This window comes from Myodes glareolus, chromosome 9 (genome assembly GCF_982192425.1).
Source record: "Myodes glareolus chromosome 9, mMyoGla1.1, whole genome shotgun sequence".
NCBI classification, from domain to species: Eukaryota; Metazoa; Chordata; class Mammalia; order Rodentia; family Cricetidae; genus Myodes; species Myodes glareolus.
Window position 1 is genome coordinate 69,025,235 of NC_142034.1, and position 17,493 is coordinate 69,042,727.

The 17,493-nt window shown below is 46.6% G+C and overlaps 1 protein-coding gene across 1 annotated transcript in view; it reads left to right on the plus strand.

Annotated features, from left to right (window-relative positions):
• The window catches only part of Glra1 (glycine receptor alpha 1), a 57,836-nt gene that overhangs the window by 30,661 nt on the left and 9,682 nt on the right, over positions 1 to 17,493 (plus strand). Inside the window, exons 4-7 of the mRNA XM_087909582.1 lie at positions 4,662 to 4,885; positions 7,101 to 7,183; positions 9,049 to 9,186; positions 13,019 to 13,233. Coding sequence (XP_087765708.1) covers positions 4,662 to 4,885; positions 7,101 to 7,183; positions 9,049 to 9,186; positions 13,019 to 13,233 — 660 coding nt within the window. The remainder of the gene's footprint in view (positions 1 to 4,661; positions 4,886 to 7,100; positions 7,184 to 9,048; positions 9,187 to 13,018; positions 13,234 to 17,493) is intronic.

Consider the following 17,493-nt stretch of genomic DNA (forward strand, 5'->3'; position numbering starts at 1 on the left):
GAGTTGGAGCTCCAGAACGTACATAACAGGAGAGAACCAACTCCAGCGAGCTGTTTTCTGACCTCAACACCCATGCCATAGCATGTGCACACACATACCAACACATGTACACAGACACCCCAAAAAAAGTAATAAAGCATTGTTTTTTAAGAGGTGCATGAGTCTAGTATAGTGACATACACTTATAATCCAACACTCAGGAGGCTGGAGCAGGAGGATGGAGAGTTTGAGGACAGCCCGGACTATACATAAAAAAATAGGAGCATGAGTTTTATTCCTCCGTCTATCCCTCACAGTCGTGTCTCTTGCTTCTGACAACAGTGAGTGGACCTCTGGTCTTCCCCATCGCCTTTTCAATAACACATCCTCACAAACTCTGAGATCTTTCCTGTTTAAACATTTTGTGCTTCCTATTTCTCCCCAATTCTGAATTTAAAGAAGCTCATTGGATGTTAGAATGTTAGATTAGACACCATAAGGAAGGAAAGAGGGAGAAATACAGCTAGAACTGACAAATAGGAGGCCCTCACATGTTTAAAGTATGGATGGATGAATGAGTGGATGGGTGGATAGATGATGGATGGATGGATGGATGGATGGATGGATGGATGGATGGATGAATGAATGAGTGAATAGATGATGGGTGGATGAACAATGGATAGATGATGGATGGATGGATGGATGGATGGATGGATGGATGGATGGATGGATGGGAGGGCAGATGGATGAAGATGGATGGGTGAGTTAATGTCTTTCGCTGGTCTTATAAGCAAAACAACTAAGTTGTCCAGTTACCAGAAATCAGAGTGTCAAGGAACCTTGTCTTGAAAGTAGGGTGAGTTGATGCTGAAGATAGTTGGACTGACTATGCCTCTGAGTGTCCCCCACTTTGGGGATTTGAACTGCCTTTGAGAGAGTGGGACCTTAAGTCCTTGGTTGGAGAATTCCATTGTTGCCTCTCTGGTTTTGAACTTGCATATGAACTCCACATAGGTCAAACACCAAGCCAGCAAAGTGTAAGGCTAAGAAGTCAAAACAGCCCTTGACTTTCAACCACTGACCCACTCACTTTGATCCCTTCTGTGCTTCCTTCCCAACCGTTTACCAACCCTAAGAGGAAAACTCCACGGTGGGAGCCTAAGAAATAGATTCCAGGCAGTGCCAATGGTCATGGGGAGAACTCAGAAGCCAGGGAAGCTATCAGGAACTGGAGGCCATGGGCCAGAGAAGTCAGGCATTGGGGACCCTACTATAGTCTGCCCCAGTCTCTGGCTCTGACTCTCATTTGTCATTTCATAATGAGATCCTATGGGATCTATTTCTTCTTTCAAATGATACACCATTCTCTTTGTTTGCATGCATTACTTCTGCAAAAAGAAGAAAAGTAAGACATGAAAGTAGGAGGGGACTGCTGGGGTAGCAGAGCTGCTGCAGGGAAACAGGAGCTCAGCATCACCCTTTCCAATTGCTGCCAACCACACTTGGGAGGAGCCACTCTTAGGAAGGAGGCACTCAGATGGGTGTTTCTGAGGATTCCATTCTCCTGGGAGCTCAGCAAGAAAGCCAGGGGGTACCTAGCGCCTCCAGCTAGTAGAGGAGGTGGGGCTTGAGTTCACAGAATTTGCCAGGCAACAAGGGCCAGAGCATCCAAAGCAAGAACCAACTTCCCTCATCCAAATCATGTGTTCACTAGAGGGTTGGGCCAATAGGATCCCAGCCCTAGATTCCCCAATCCATAAACCCTGTTCTTGGACACATCCCTCAGCCTCTCCAAGTCCATTTCTCCCCCTTGTCGTATGAATCTGGGTGTTTGTTTGCAGAGCTTTCGTGAGAATTAAACGTGTGTGGCAGTATGGAAAACATTTTAAGAAATGTCACTTCCTTTTCTTCCTCAGAGCTACATGCCCAGCCTTGACATGTCACTAGCAGGAACATCAAAAGCATGACTGGGATTTGGGGACTGGAGGCTTTTTCTACCCAACCATTCATAGTCTGTTTACTCCCAGGTGACGTTCCCAGAACCCATCATAACACACTCTGCATAAGCTCCAAAGGAGAAGGAGAGGAGGGGCTAGCTTCAGAGATGTCATCAACAATGCAAGAAAAACAAAAGCCAACGTCCAGGGTTGGTGAGATGGCTCAGTAGGTAGAGGTACTTGCCACTAAGCCTGACAACCTGAGATTGAGACCAGAGTCCTACATAATGGAAGGAAAGAATGTGCCTCTGGAAGTTGCCCTCTGACCTCCACATCTTCACTCATATGCTTGTGCGTGCACACACACATACACACACACGCACACACACACACACACACACACACACACACACACACGGAGAGAGAGAGAGAGAGACTGAGATTAAACAAATATAATTGAAATTTTTTATTTTTATTTATTTATTTTTATTGATATGTATGGGTTTTTCACCTCATGTATTTCTGTTCATGCAGTGCCCGTGCAGACTAGAAGAGGGTGTCAGATTCCCTGGAACGGGGCTTTTTAAACAATATCCAGGCCTAGTCCTCATCATGGGACTCATAAGACCTGAGATTATGAGACCAAATGTCACCTTCTATGGGGCTTGAGGGGCACACTGCAATTAAATTATAGGAAAATCCTATAAAACACTTTAGAATGTTTTATGAAGCTATCGATATTTCCACCAGAATGGAGCACACGGGAAGCGGTAGACAGGGGTGAAGTGAGCGTGGGAAGATCTCACTCATCCCCACTAGTGACCGATCAAGACTGATGAGGGCTCAGAAGCAGCTCTCCAAAAGAAAAGACAGTGTGGCCTCACTTTTCGGGCACCCTCGGAGAAAGGGTGTTATCTCGAATGTGTGTGTGTGTGTGTGTGCACACTCAAGCACAAATATGGGTGTGGGTGTATGGGTGGGTGAGTGGGTGGGTGCATGGGTATGAGGGATGTGCATGTGTGGGGGTGTATGTATGCAGACAAGTAAGGGTGTGTGGAGGTGTATGTGTGTGCACACACATGAGTGTGCATGGGTGTGGATGTATGTGTGGGTGAGTGGTTGGGTGCATGGGTGTGGAGATATTTACACGGATGTGGGTGTGGGGTGTGTGTGTGTGTGTGTGTGTGTGTGTGTGTGTACTATTTCTTGAAGGTTGGCACCAAAAGTCAGACTTGGGGTCATTAATCTTTCGGAGAGTGATACCCTTTGGGTAGCTCAACACTGACGCTCTGCCCTTCTGCCTTGGGAAGCAGAAATGCACCCCAAATTCTATTTACAGTGCCACTACACTCATGGACCCCAAGTTTACAGTACCTTTTCATCAAAATTAAAGCACTTTCCTTAAGCCAGGTGGTGGTGGCGCACACCTTTAATCCCAGCACTCGGGAGGCAGAAGCAGGCAGATCTCTGTGAGTTCGAGGCCAGACTGGTCTACAAGAGCTAGTTCCAGGACAGGCTTCAAAGCTTTCCTTTTTTTAAGACTTACTTTGTCTTTATATGTTTGTGTATGAGTGGGTGTGTGCAGTGCTGGTAGAGGTCAAAAGAGGGTGTCAGGTCGCCCTGAAGCTGAAGTCACAGGTGGTTGTGATTGTCATGTGGGTATTGGGAATTGAACCTGAGTCCTCTAAAAGAGGAGTCAGTGCTCTTAATCACTGAGTCATCTCTCCAGCCCCTAAAAGACTTACTACTGAAATACTTTTTTAATGGAATATTCCCTACCTACATCTGCCCAGAGTCCTGCCAGCTTTTCCAAGTGTGAACAAAACTAAACTCCATGATTGGTGAAAACAATTGAAGAAAACTTCGGCTGGACCTGCCTTGGCTGCATGAGTCTCCTGTATCCCAGCATGCCCTCAAACTCCACAGCTATGATTGACCTTGAACTTCTCTTTCTACACTTTACACTTATTTGTGGAGGAGTAAACTGGATGTGTCAACACACACCTTGAATCCCAGCACTCAGGAGGCAGAGACAAATGGATCTCTAGAGTTCAAGGCCAGCCTGGTTTACAGAAAGAGTTCCAGGACAGCCAAGGCTACACAGGGAAGCCCTGTCTCAAAAAAAAAACAAAACAAAAAAATAGAAAGTAAATATAACAATATGTTAACAGGAAGCTAAAAGCAGGGAACTGGGGAGAAGGCTCAGCAGGTGAAGGTGCTCACCATCAAGCCTGGTGACCTGAGTCCAATCCTCTGGACCCATATGGTGGAAGGAGATTTGATTTTGATTTTAAAGAAAAAGAAAACAGACCTATTACATTAGTCTTGGAAATTTATTTTTTAATTTTTTTGATTCTTGGTTTGTTTGTTTGTTTGTTGTTTTAAGACAGAATCATGTTCTGCAGTCCTGACCCAGTATCTGCTATGTAACCCATGTTGGCCTCAAATCATGGCAGCACTGCTGCCTCAACCTCCTGTACTGAAATTACAGGCATGAGCCACCATGTCTGGCTAAAATTCCTTCAAAATAAAAAGGTTGTTCTAAAGTTCAGACTTATGTATACTTAGCTGAGGACAGAAAGGAGTAATTGCTGGTCCCCTGATGCCCAGGTAAACCAGGGGAGGCAGTCACACTCAGCCTCTTCCCGGATAGGTTTTGGAGTCCATGAGTCATAAACACCCAAGTCCTCTGAGAGTTGGCACCCAGAACCTAACCCCACCCCCACTGCTGTCTTGGGTTTGAAGGACTACAGGGTCAACATCTTCCTGAGGCAGCAGTGGAATGACCCCCGTCTGGCCTACAATGAGTACCCCGATGACTCCCTGGACCTTGACCCGTCCATGTTGGATTCCATCTGGAAGCCTGACCTGTTCTTTGCCAACGAAAAGGGAGCCCACTTCCACGAGATCACCACTGACAACAAATTACTGAGAATCTCCCGGAATGGCAATGTGCTCTACAGCATCAGGTGAGTTCTAGAGCCAGCAAAAAGCACGGAGGGAGGGTGGGACAAAGGCTTGTGAGGGAAGGTGGCGTTTAAGTCACCCTGCGTTTCAACAAAAAGGCAAAATAGACTTCTCAGACATGATCGGTAGCAAGTCTAAGGAACAAAGCTTGCCAAGACACAGCAGCTTGGCGGTAAATGGGACCACCAGGGAATGGCACGGTCCACGAGAATGAGCCAGGGTTGCTGCCTCCCTGCCTTAAATCCCACTTGCCTTGTATTAAACCTTGGAAGACAGGACACCTCCCCGTGCCTGTAGCCTATAGACATTAGTTAGGTGCTAAACTTTCAGAGTGTCCTGTGACACCAGCTCCCTCTCCCCTACATACACATACACACACACGCACACACATACACACACACACACACACACACACACACACACACACACACACACATACACACACGTACCTCTAGTCCCTACTTTCCTCTCCCAGGGCACAGGGACAATGGACAATGCAAATGGAAAAATGGGCTCACGCTCACGCACTGGCATCTTGGAGAACGTACCACGCAGAGCTCTGCTTATGTATGACATCATTATATAACTCGTGAGTTAGGTTTGATGATCCCATTATATACATCAGAGAAAGTACGAATGTGGAAACTTGGAAAACCTTCCCAAGTTTTCACGGCTCCTGTCAGAAAGTAAGTTCTGATGGGGTACTAGTGTGGGTCCCTGCCCTCTGGAGAATTAAGAGAGCCACAGCTTTCCACTTGGGTCCCAAGACTTCTCGAGAATCAGAATGGCCATGGGCCACCACTTAATGTCTGCCCATCAATACGTGATAATGAAGAAATGTGTTCTGAGTTAAAGGCACTTCAGAGAGCTAAGTGACCATCCCTTCTACCTTCAGTTCCTCGGTGGGAGAGAAGTCTCATCTCCCATTCAGAGAGGAGCCTTAAATATCCCGGATGAGGCAGGATGGAAAGAGCAGGGGCTGGGCTGATCCTGACCCTCAGAGGGGACTGGGCTCAGTACCCCCACAGTCTCAGAACCCTCACCACTCTGCGGATTGACTTCACCCTACCGGCCACATTTAGACGAAGAATGACACGGGTCTTGGAGTCAGCCACCAAGCCCCCGTGGGTTGCTGGAGGGAGGGTCACCTCTGCCTGGAAGTCTCTGCTGCCAGGACAGTTTCATGTCTCTGGGAAGCAGAGTCCCGGTGCAACCTGACAGAAGGACAGGTCAGCAGAAAGCAATGGTCCCAAGGTCATGCAGCATCTGGAAATTAACCCGGTCTGACAGCTGCCCCGCTTCGGAGCTTTTATCTTCAGAAATGGGTCTCGCTCATTTTCTCTCCACTCCTCCCGCCCCTTCCCTGCATCCCTTCTCCTCCCTCTTTCTACCCATTCATCTCCTGCTTTTTTTTAAAAAAAAAAAAGTTCTTGGAGGACATCCACACACCTGAGGTGTGAGCTGGAAGGGACGTTCACAAAGGGCTAGGTGTGGAGCTGCGGTGGTAGCGGCTATGTTCTGTGGAGACATCTCTATCCGGGTACCTCAAAGAAGTAAGGCTGACCTCAGGACAGCAGGGAGTTATGTCTGCCAATCCCAGAATCAGCTCCGCCAGGACTCAGTTACCCGCCTGGGATATCACAGAGGGCTCTCTCTGGCTCTGGGGCTGCAGCTTTTATAAGGGTTGAACACCCCCAAAATAAATAACTGGCCCACTGCTCTCCACCTGCCCCTGCCTGTACCCACAGATGTGAGTCAGCTGTGTGGGAACAGTCAGCAGTGGGGGTAGGGGGACTCTGGACTCACTTTTGGCGGGCCCAGTCTGTGGCTGGAAGCAGCCAAGAGCTATGTACAGCACTTACTGCTGAAGCGTAGGAGCACCTGGGGCTGGGGTCGCAATGGAAACCCTGAAGGAAGAACTGGCATAGGGCAGCACCTGGCACCCCAACAATCTGCTAAAAAAAAAAAGTGGTCTCTAGCAGCCAAGAAAGTTTCAGAGAAACCCAGAAGTCTCTCTGACTTTGGCCACCGCCTTTCCATCACCAAGCCTCCTCTGCCATCCCGGGAATTTGGAAATGTGCACACACTTATTCTCTAAGCACTGGTCCTCAGGTCTCCGGTCCCCACCCTAAAACAATGATTTCAACTGGCAAAAGCATGGAGGCACAGACTCCCTGAGTGTGGTCCCCACATCAGCCCAGTCCCTTCTCTTTTCAGAATCACCTTGACGCTGGCCTGCCCCATGGACCTGAAGAACTTCCCGATGGACGTACAGACATGTATCATGCAACTGGAAAGCTGTGAGTCCCTTGCCAGAATAGTTTTTTAGGTTTTTGTTTTGTTTTGTTTTTTAAAGGAACCAGCCTCCTATTTACCCATTGCTGGGCAGAAATTCCCTAATCACTGGAACCCAAGAGAATACTTTTATAGCTCAAAGCGCCAAGTGGGGAGGAGTCCTTTGAGAATATACAATAGAAATATAACTTCCCCCACTCTGTCTCACTGGAGCACAGACTTTGTCTTCAGCTGCATCCTTCCAGGAAGAAGCAAGGTTTAAAGTACATTGTGAATGGGCCTGCTAGGAATGAAGAGAAATGTCATAGAGAAGTCATGGTCTGAGGATGCTCACCAGCAGGGGAGGTAGACAACTGACTGCCCAAGTCACTCTAGCAAAGAGGAGCTAGTGGAGTGTATTGGTGGAAGGAGGAAACAGAACAAGAAGAGAGGTTCAGCCAGTCCAGTGTCTGCTACACAAGCATCAGAACCTGAGTTTGGAACCCCAGACCCACGTAAAAGGCAAGCACAGCCAGGGATGCAGAGATGAGCAGATCTCTGGAACTCACTGGCCAACCAACCCAACTGAAGCAATGTGATCCATGTTCAGTGAGACCTTGTCTCAAAAACTAAGGTGGTTGTTGGAGAGATGGCTCAGTGGTTAAGAGCTCATACTGCAGGGCTGGAGCCAGAGGACTTGGATTCCCAGCACCCACAGGGCAGCTCACAACTGTAACTCCAGGTGCTGAGGATGCGACACCTTCACATAGATAGATATGCATGCAGGCAAAACACCAACCCACATAAAATAAAAATAAATAAAACATTTTTAAAAAGAAGAACACATATGTTGCTCTTGCAGAAGACCTCAGTTCAGTTTCCAGCTCCCACATTGGTCAGCTCACAACCACCCGAAAATCTGGCTCCAGGAAAATCTGACACCTCTGGCCTCTGAGGCCATCTGCATGCATGTGAGACTTTCATATATATATATATATATATATATATATATATATATATATATATACAAAAAAAATAATAACAAGGGGCTGGAGAGATGGCTCAGCAGTTAAGAGCACTGCCTGCTCTTCCAAAGGTCCTGAGTTCAATTCCCAACAACCACATGGTGGCTCACAACCATCTGTAATGAGATCTGGTGCCCTCTTCTGGTGTGCAGGCATACACACAGACAGATACTGTATACATAATAAATAAATAAATATTTAAAAAAATAATAACAATAAAATATTTTCTAAAAATAAATGATATGGAGAGCAATTGAGGAAGACATCTGACATCAGCTTCTGGCTTACACACACACATTCACATAACCACGTGAACATATATGTATGCTACACCACACACATAAGGTACAAACTACTAGGTCATGTACACCACAGGAGGTTGAGGCAGAAGGATTGTGAGTTTGAAGACAGATCCAGCTAGATAGTGAGTTTGAGGCTAGCCTGGGCTACATGAGCCCATGTCTCAAGAAAACAAAAAAGAGCTGGTCCTGAAGCAGAAATCTGGTGGCCTTGATTAGGCCACCATTTCCCACCTACGCTTCTCATCAAGATCACACTTGGTAGATTCACTCCCCAAAGGAAAACCTGTAAGGAACAAAAGGGGAAGCTTTGCGGGGTGGCATGTGCAAGAAGTGCTGGTTGTCAATCACCCTTCATCCTGGGGTGAGGAGCCGGGCCCCAGGACCAAGCTAGGTGGGAGGGCTGGGGAATGAATTTCAACAATTCACCTCCTATACAAGGGAGGTAAAGAAGAAAAGGCAGTGGAATCCCCTGGCCTCCACCGTGATCTGAGGCTTAACCCAGCCCCCAACCCTAAGTGTAACACAGAGATCTTGGTGACTGTTCCTTCTCCCGATCCCTCCCAGTTGGATACACCATGAATGACCTCATCTTTGAGTGGCAGGAGCAGGGAGCGGTGCAGGTGGCAGATGGACTGACGCTGCCTCAGTTTATCCTGAAAGAGGAGAAGGACCTGAGATACTGCACCAAGCACTACAACACAGGTGGGTGCCAGAGACGTCATGCCATTCAGGACCCCAGGGCATTTCAGACACCGTTCAGTCGCAGAACTGCGTGGTCTGTGTTTATCACCTGGTGGTTAATGGAATAGGTTTGGACCAAAAATAAATAAATAAATAAGTAAATAACATTGGGATGTTATTTCTGTGAATCCTGGGGATGTTAACGTAAGCCAGGCCACACCTAATTACAAAGGAAGTTAGTAAATACTCTTTGTTCTGGGCAGGGGCTCCTGCGCCACCGAGGCAAGGAGGGGGAGTTGGTAGACGGAGTGGGCTCTGCCACACAGAAACTTGTGTTTCTGATAGTGCAGAAGTAAAGTGCTTGCCTTGGACCCAACCAAGCAAGAGGGAGCTGGGAGGCCATGGTTCTAACTGATAATTAGTAAAAATTAAAAATTGGTCCATTCTCTGGGAGCCGTGGTGGGTAGAGAAGGGGAACTCAGCTACTTGGTCAGCTGTCTGTCATCCATGACTAGTCTTACCTTTGCTAGGAGAGGCTGAATTCGGAAAGGAACTGGACTTAGACCATAAGATCGTATATGCCCCATCTCAGACAGGAAGTCAGCTAGTGTGAGCACTGTTGGGAGGGACAAGACGACTGGCATGCTAGCTGGCATGCTCGTAAGAAGCTGTGCCTGACCCCAGCTGAGCAGAGCGGAGGTGTGCCTGCTATAGAAGAATGGCAGGTCCAGGAAGACGGGAGGGGGGCGGGGAGGCAGGAGAAGCCACTGTAAGCGGAAGCCCCTGTGGGAGACAGGCGGCCTGGGCTCTGGTCTGCCTAGGACAGCTACAGCTTCCAGCTTTCTGGGTCACTGCACAGAAGTCTCCGGATGTCTGAAGATGTACTTTGCCCCTGAGTGTGCTAACTCTGAGATATCAGGACTCCCAATGGCCACCACGAGTAACCACTGACCGTGGGTCCAAATGACACAGCAGATCCTCCCAAGCCACAGGCTTTACCAGCGTGCAGCATTTTTCTTCCACTCTTTCCTGGGCTAGAATTGACTGCCAAAATTTAATAGTATATTTATTGAAGATGTACACCTTGATGTGCGTGCTATCAATTGTAAAATGGAGACCACAATCAAGCTAATGGATATGTGCCTCACCTCGTGCATACGCATGTACACACACGTACACCTAAGGTCCACTCTCTTGACAAAGGGCTGAAGGACTGTGCATATGGATCAGGACCAGGAACGCAGTACAACATCTCCAGAGTTTAATAATCTTGCACGACTGAGTCTCTGCACCCTTTGGCCGCTGTCTCACTTAAACTCCTCCATTCCACCTTCTGCTTCTGTGAGTTTGCCTGCCACAGACCATGTGCATAACTGAAATGGAAAAGTACTTGTCTTTGTATCTGGTTCACTTCACTTGGTAGGAAAGGGACTGCCGATTCCATTCGTATATTTGAAATGGCAGGATCATCTTCTCTCTCTCTCTCTCTCTCTCTCTCTCTCTCTCTCTCTCTCTCTCTCTCTCTCCCGTGTGTATACAAATATATGTTACTATGCTTGTACACACAGAAGTCAGAGGATGGCAGGTCCCTTCCTCTATCACTCTCTGCTTTCTTTTTAAACTGGGACTAACGTTTGGGGTACACTGGCTGGCAGAAAGCTCCTGGGATTCACCTGCCTCCTCCCCAGGACTGGGATTACAGCTGCTCACCCAAACAAGAATTTCACCCAATAAGCCCTCTCCTCTGCCCAATTTTCTTATTTTTAAGACTAATACTCTATTATTTTTCTCTTCTCTTCCATTGCATCCTGATGCAACAATAACCTTTTATATATCCATCTAGAAAGCAAAGGAAGGATTTCAGAGACGCGATTGTTCTGTGCCTGCAGCAGCATTACTGACAGCAGCCAAGAGGTGGAAAGAGTCTGATGGGCAGGGAACCTTCCCTCTCATTCCCTCCTCCACGCTTCACCTTTACAGTCTTGGGTCAAGCCCTGTGGGGACAGAGGTGAAAGATGGACAGGGCGCTGATCACATGGAGCCCTATGAAATCTCCTGGTCCCTGGCTTCAGTAGACAGGAACTTAGACCCTTCCCTGGGGCAGGCATGGTCTTAGTTCCAGTAATACATGAGTGAAAAGAGGTAAAAGGCTGCCCAGTCCAGTGCCAAAGATCCAAAGAGAGAGACTGACTGACTCACTCACTCACCAGCTGTTCTGTGACTTAAAGGCTTGGGTGATCTCATGAGCAGAGCTGAGAACACACCAAGGAAAGGAGCCTTCTGCCATTTTGTAGATAAGCGTTCTTGCAAGAGCAAAGGCGTTTCCTGGGCCAAGGGAAGGAAGAGGGGCAAAGATACTGGCAAGATCAAAGTTCAGAAGGGTAACGGAGTAGGCGTGATCCAGATAAGGACAGGGGACAGAGAGTGACCATTAGGGTAAGGGAAGAGGGAAATTGCTAGAAATACAGGTCAGAGGTCAACTGGGCAGGACAGTCTACAGAGTTTAAACTCTCCTGTAGAGGACAGGAAATGTTTCATATAAGAAAAGAAGGAGCAAAGAAAGGGATTCTTAAGCAGAGTTGGGATTGAGTCGTTTTAAAACCCAAGAGTTAAGAGAAAGAAATGTTTAGGAAGAAATAAAGATGTCCAAGAGTGTGGGTATGAACATCTCAAATAAGAGTCATCAAGCAAAAGGTTTACAAGCAGTGATAGAACTGAGTCATCTTTGGGGACACCAGAGCAGAAGGGTCTGGAAACTCCACCTGTACTCTCTCTTAGCAAACAAATAATGATGGCGGTGGTGGTGGTGGTGGCAGAGGTGAGTGTGACAATGACGGTGAAGACAATTAAAATGATGAAGATGGCAATTATGGTGATCCCAAGGATGGTGGCAATGGTGAAGATGGTAATGACTCTGAAAGGACAATGGTGATCGAGATGACAGTGATAATGACGTTGGTGATGGTGATAATTACGAGGATGACAGTAGTCATGATGGTGCTGGCAAATGAGGCTGCTGAGCACCCACGATGTGTGAGGACTGCCATAGTTCTTCCTAAGCACCATCTCATTTCACCCCACCAAAACCACAAGAACCACTGTATGAGGGCTGGCAAGAGGATTCCAAGGGTAAAGCGCTTGCCAGTAAGCCTGACCACCGTAGGTTGCTCCTCAGGACCCACATGGTGGAAGGATAAGTTCACTCCCACAAGCTGTTCTCTGACCTCCACACAAGGGCCATGGCATGACATGCCCGCTTGTGCACACACACACACACACACACACACACACACACCACAAATGCATAAATAAATGTAAATTTTTAAAAAGAGTAACCATATGAAGTATGTATTGTTGATGTCTGTCATCCTTTAGTGTTCCCAGAAGGTTGTCTCTAGGACCCCCTCTGACACCTAGAGGCAAAGATACCAAAGATACTCAAGTCCCCTTGGTAGAGTGGGGCAGTGTCTGCATATGACATACACACATCTTTCTGCACACATTATCTTAGGGTGACTGACAATACCTAACTCAGCTGTATACAGAGATGTTCGCCTGTTGTCTGAGGTGCGATGACAGGAACAAAGCCTGCATACGTTCAGAGGAGATGAACTTCTTCTGAATATTTCTACTTGCATTTGGCTAAAACCATGAATGTAGAACCCATGGATATGGAGAGTCAACTGTGTTACACCATTTACCCTAGGTAAAGAAACTAGGCACAGAACAATTCAAGCACTTGCCTATGAGTATAGACAGAGTGGGGCTGAATCAGGACTCTAGTCAAGTTGACCCTAATACCGCTGCTACTCGCTAGCATGTTCCATGGCTCCTTTGCTGTCGTTCCTTGTAGGTAAATTCACCTGCATTGAGGCCCGGTTCCACCTGGAGCGGCAGATGGGCTACTACCTGATCCAGATGTACATCCCCAGCCTGCTTATCGTCATCCTGTCCTGGATCTCCTTCTGGATCAACATGGATGCTGCACCAGCTCGTGTGGGGCTGGGCATCACTACTGTGCTCACCATGACCACACAGAGCTCTGGCTCCCGAGCCTCCCTACCCAAGGTGAGTGGTACTATTGGGGAGTACTGAACCCTAGACTAGAGGAGAAGCCAGCACCCCTCATCCCTGCCTGAGACATGAGGAGCACATAGTGTCACCATGAATATACGTGCTGCGTGTAGCATTGTTTCCAGAAGTAGCTGTCTGATTTACACTTTCTAAGTTCTTAACATATTATTCAAAGAATTGGAGGGGAAATGAATACAGTTTGCAAGATAGCAAGAAAACTTTATTCTTAAGTAAATCAAGAGTATATATTAGGCACCCTGCCAAAGAGAGAAGCAGCCGGCTACCTGAGCGAGAGAGGGCTCAAGGGTCCAGTCACTGTTTGGGACTTCTTTTTATGGGTCCTGAAGGAAGGAGGGACTGATGACTAATGAATATTGTGATTGACAGATTCAAGTTATATAAACTTTATTGAGCATTCTCTTTTCCATGATGCATCTGATTTTAATCATATATACACCCAATTATGTAGAGGTATAAAACAGTAAATAAGGATCAGGGTATGGTGGCACATGTCTTTAATCCCAGCACTTAGCAAGCAGAGTCAGGTAGATCTCTGAGGTCAGGCCAACCTGATCTACATAGTGAGTTACCAATTAGGCAGGACAACATAACAATCCCCTATCTCAAAACAAAGAACAACAGCAACAAAAGATGGTAAAGAGAGAATTTTCCCTACCAGTTTGTTCAGAGGACACACTATGCCGCACTGCTCATGATTCCAAAACCAAATCAGACTGGATCAGCCCCCTCCTTCCTATACCCAGATACATCCAGGAAAATATTTGAATAGAAACTACCCACAAAGGGGGAGTTCTTCATGGCCATTATCCATTGTCCACAGTGGGCATACAGCATGATGCAAGGGGTGGGGAGACCTAGGTTGTTATATGCATTGTCTGGAGAAGGGCGTATGGAGTCCCAGGTTGCTAAATTATTCCATGCTTGCCTGACTCGGCGTTCTTTCTCATCAGCCCTCCCACCAGACTCAACACAGACTGCTTGATTCACCCTTAACACTAGACATAGGTTCTGTTCTCTACACTGCTGCCCCTCCATGCCCCCTAGTGAGGAATAACTCTACCGCCATGCCACACTCCTTGACACCCCCCTGAGAAGTACCACACTGCTGCCGATGGCTGCTTCATCCTGCTCTGCTTTTCCCTAATGCCAGGCTCAGTTTCTGCTCCATTCACTCTAACTGTCCAAGGCACTTCCCACTCTGTCTGCCAGCACCAGACACGACACTGTATTCTGCTATTCATGCCAGGCCCATGCTGGTGATAAACGGTGTCTGCACCACTTCCAGTCAGGACCACACATTGCTTCTGCTTTCACACAGGGACACCAAAAGAGTACCCGAGACACACTCCATGACCTTCACCTACATTCACCAATTGTTAGTACTTATGTTTTGTTTATCTATATAAGGGGATAGAGAGATACATAGATACAGAAATAGTCACATGGTATAGAAAGATGCTATTTGTAGATAAGGTAGACAGATATATTAGATGGCATACATGTAGACACAAATAAATACATACATGCGTATATACATACATAAACACTTCTAGCTAGCATTAACTATCAACTCAATACAACCTAGAGTCATCTAAGGGAGTCTCAACTGAGGGACTGCACAGATCACATTGGTTTGTGGGCATGTCTATGGAGGGATTGTCTTAATTGTTAGTTGATGTAGGAAATCCCAGCCCACTGTGGGCAGTACCATCCCTATGTAGGTGATCCAGAGCTATATAAGAAAGTTAGTTGAGCACAAGTGGGCAGAGAGAAAGCCAGCAAGTAAGATTCCTCCATGGTTTCTGCTTCGAGGATCGCTCTGAGCTCGCACCCTGATTTCCCTCAGTAATGACATGTGACCTGGAAGTGTCAGCCAAATGAGTCCTTTCCTCCCCTAGTAGCTGTGGGACAGAGTATTTGTCCCAGCAACAAAAAAGAAACAAGAACAGACAGACAGATCATACATATATGCATGCATGCATACATTCATACATACATACATGACATGATGGGTAGACAGCTGGAGGATGTTATAGAAGATCAATGATATATAGATAGATGATAGGTTGTTAATAGATTGAGAGATAATTGAGAGTTGATTACTAAATGGATAATAGGCATAGGGTAGGTGATTGATCAATTATTCTACCTCTTTTTGTCTCTTCTGAGGTTCTAGTCATCATGTGTTGGTGGCTTTGGTGGTTTCCCATGAGTCTCTGTGGCTGTGCTTCTCTCACCTCATTTTTCCCTGCAGACTCACGATCTCAATGATGCTGACTCCTCTCCATGTTCTCTGGTTCTTTCTTCTACCTCCTCACATCCACTGCTATGAATTTCTCTCTAGTGAAATTCTCATCTTAATTATTGACTTTCAACATCAGAGTTTTCCTCTGGCTCTCTCATAATTTTTACCTTTTTACTACTGTGTTATGTTTGGTGAGAGAATGTTCTCAAATTTCCCTTTAGTTTCTTTGTGTTGTTTTTTGTTTTCTTTGAGACAGACTCTTCTGTAGCCCAGGCTGGCCTTGAATACATGGTGATCCTGCACCCTCACCCTCCTTAGTTATGGGACTAAAGATGTGTGCCACCATGCTCAATTTCCTATACACAGTTTCTTTTGATTGCTTGAATATATTTAAGACAACTAATTTAATGTCTTTGTCTACCCGGTATGATAGTGGCACACATGCCCTTAGAAGGCAGAGACAGGAGCGTTAGGAGATCTAAGTCATCCTCAGCTATACAGCAAGTTCAAGGTCAGCTATATGATATTCTATCTTTAAGAATAATAAAAATAAAGAGACTAGATAGATGGCTTAGAGATTAAAAGCGCTCATTGATCTTGCAGAGGACCTTAGTTCAATTCCTTGCTCCCACAACACAACTTCCTATATATCCAACCCCAGAGGATCCAATGCCTCTAGCCCTTTGGCCACATACTCATACACAGACAAAATGCATGCACATAACTAAAAATAAAATAAAACGTTAAGCCTACTAAGTCTGATATCTGGTTTCCTCAGGTGCCACCTCTTTCACCCATATTCTTTTTTCCTGTAACTGGGTCATATTTTTCTGGTGGGAAGAGTTATTTTTTGTTTTGAGTTGTTTGTTTGCTAGTTTTGCACACCTAATAAATCGTTCGTATTACATAATACAACATGGCAATTTTTGGAACTCGGGTTCTACCCCCTAAGGACTTGTTGTTGACATTTATTCTTTGTCCGAGCTGGTTCTGTGAACCCTGAATTCTGTGTTAGGTCAGCCATTGAAGTCTGGCTCACTCAGCCTGGTGGCCAACACAAAAACCACAGATTTTTATGGAATACCCAGATCCTGTGAATGTCCCTACCTCCTCCTGAGAGAGTCTGCTAGCGTCAGCATTAGCCAGGCAGTGTACAGCTTGGCTTCAGCCTTCACTTCCTGCTTGGGGGTCAGGTGTCCTGGGTTGTCCATGAGCACTCACAGATTAGCCTGCTGTGGCATCTCGTGACATAGCTCACTTTCCTGAACTTTTTATTTGGCATTGCAAAGGCTTGAACCCAGGCCCTTGAGCTTGCCAGGCAAGTACCCCACTACTGAGCTCTCTCCCCTGTCCCCTCTTTCACTTTTTGATTAACCTATCGCTTTGCCTCTGATAGCAATTGCCACTAATTGTTTTCAACAAATGTCCCCCAGATTAAAAAGACACAAATGAAAACTGTTCCCAGGACCCACTCCAAATCAGGTCAAAGAAAGGCAGCCAGTGAGTAGGCGTTCTAAGGGGACAGCTGAGGAGGCCAAAGGAGGAGGGCAAGGCCCTGGGAACTAGAGTCAAACAGCTCCTCGGCCTCTCCAGTGGCTGCCTGGTGGTTGGGTATTACTGTGCTTTTCCGGCTGCTGATTTTCAAGGCTACTGTGGTCTGGAGGGTTAGGATGGGAGAAGAGTCATTTAAAGCACCCAAAGCCCCCCAGGGGAAATGAATTAGTGCATAGAGACTCTCTACAGGGCAGATCACAGCCTCAGTCTTAGTTCCACCGCCAGTCCAAAGGACTGACAAAAACAGTGCTGTGTAGCCATACAATCGAATATTATTAAGCCATAAAAATAAACTGTTGAGGCCTGAAGGGATGGCTTAGCCGTTTAAGGCTAGGCTCACAACCAAAAATAAAAATCAATTGTTGAGGTTGGAGAGACAGCTCAGCAGTTAAGAGCACTTGCTTTCCTTGCTGAAGACTGCCATTGGGTTCCCA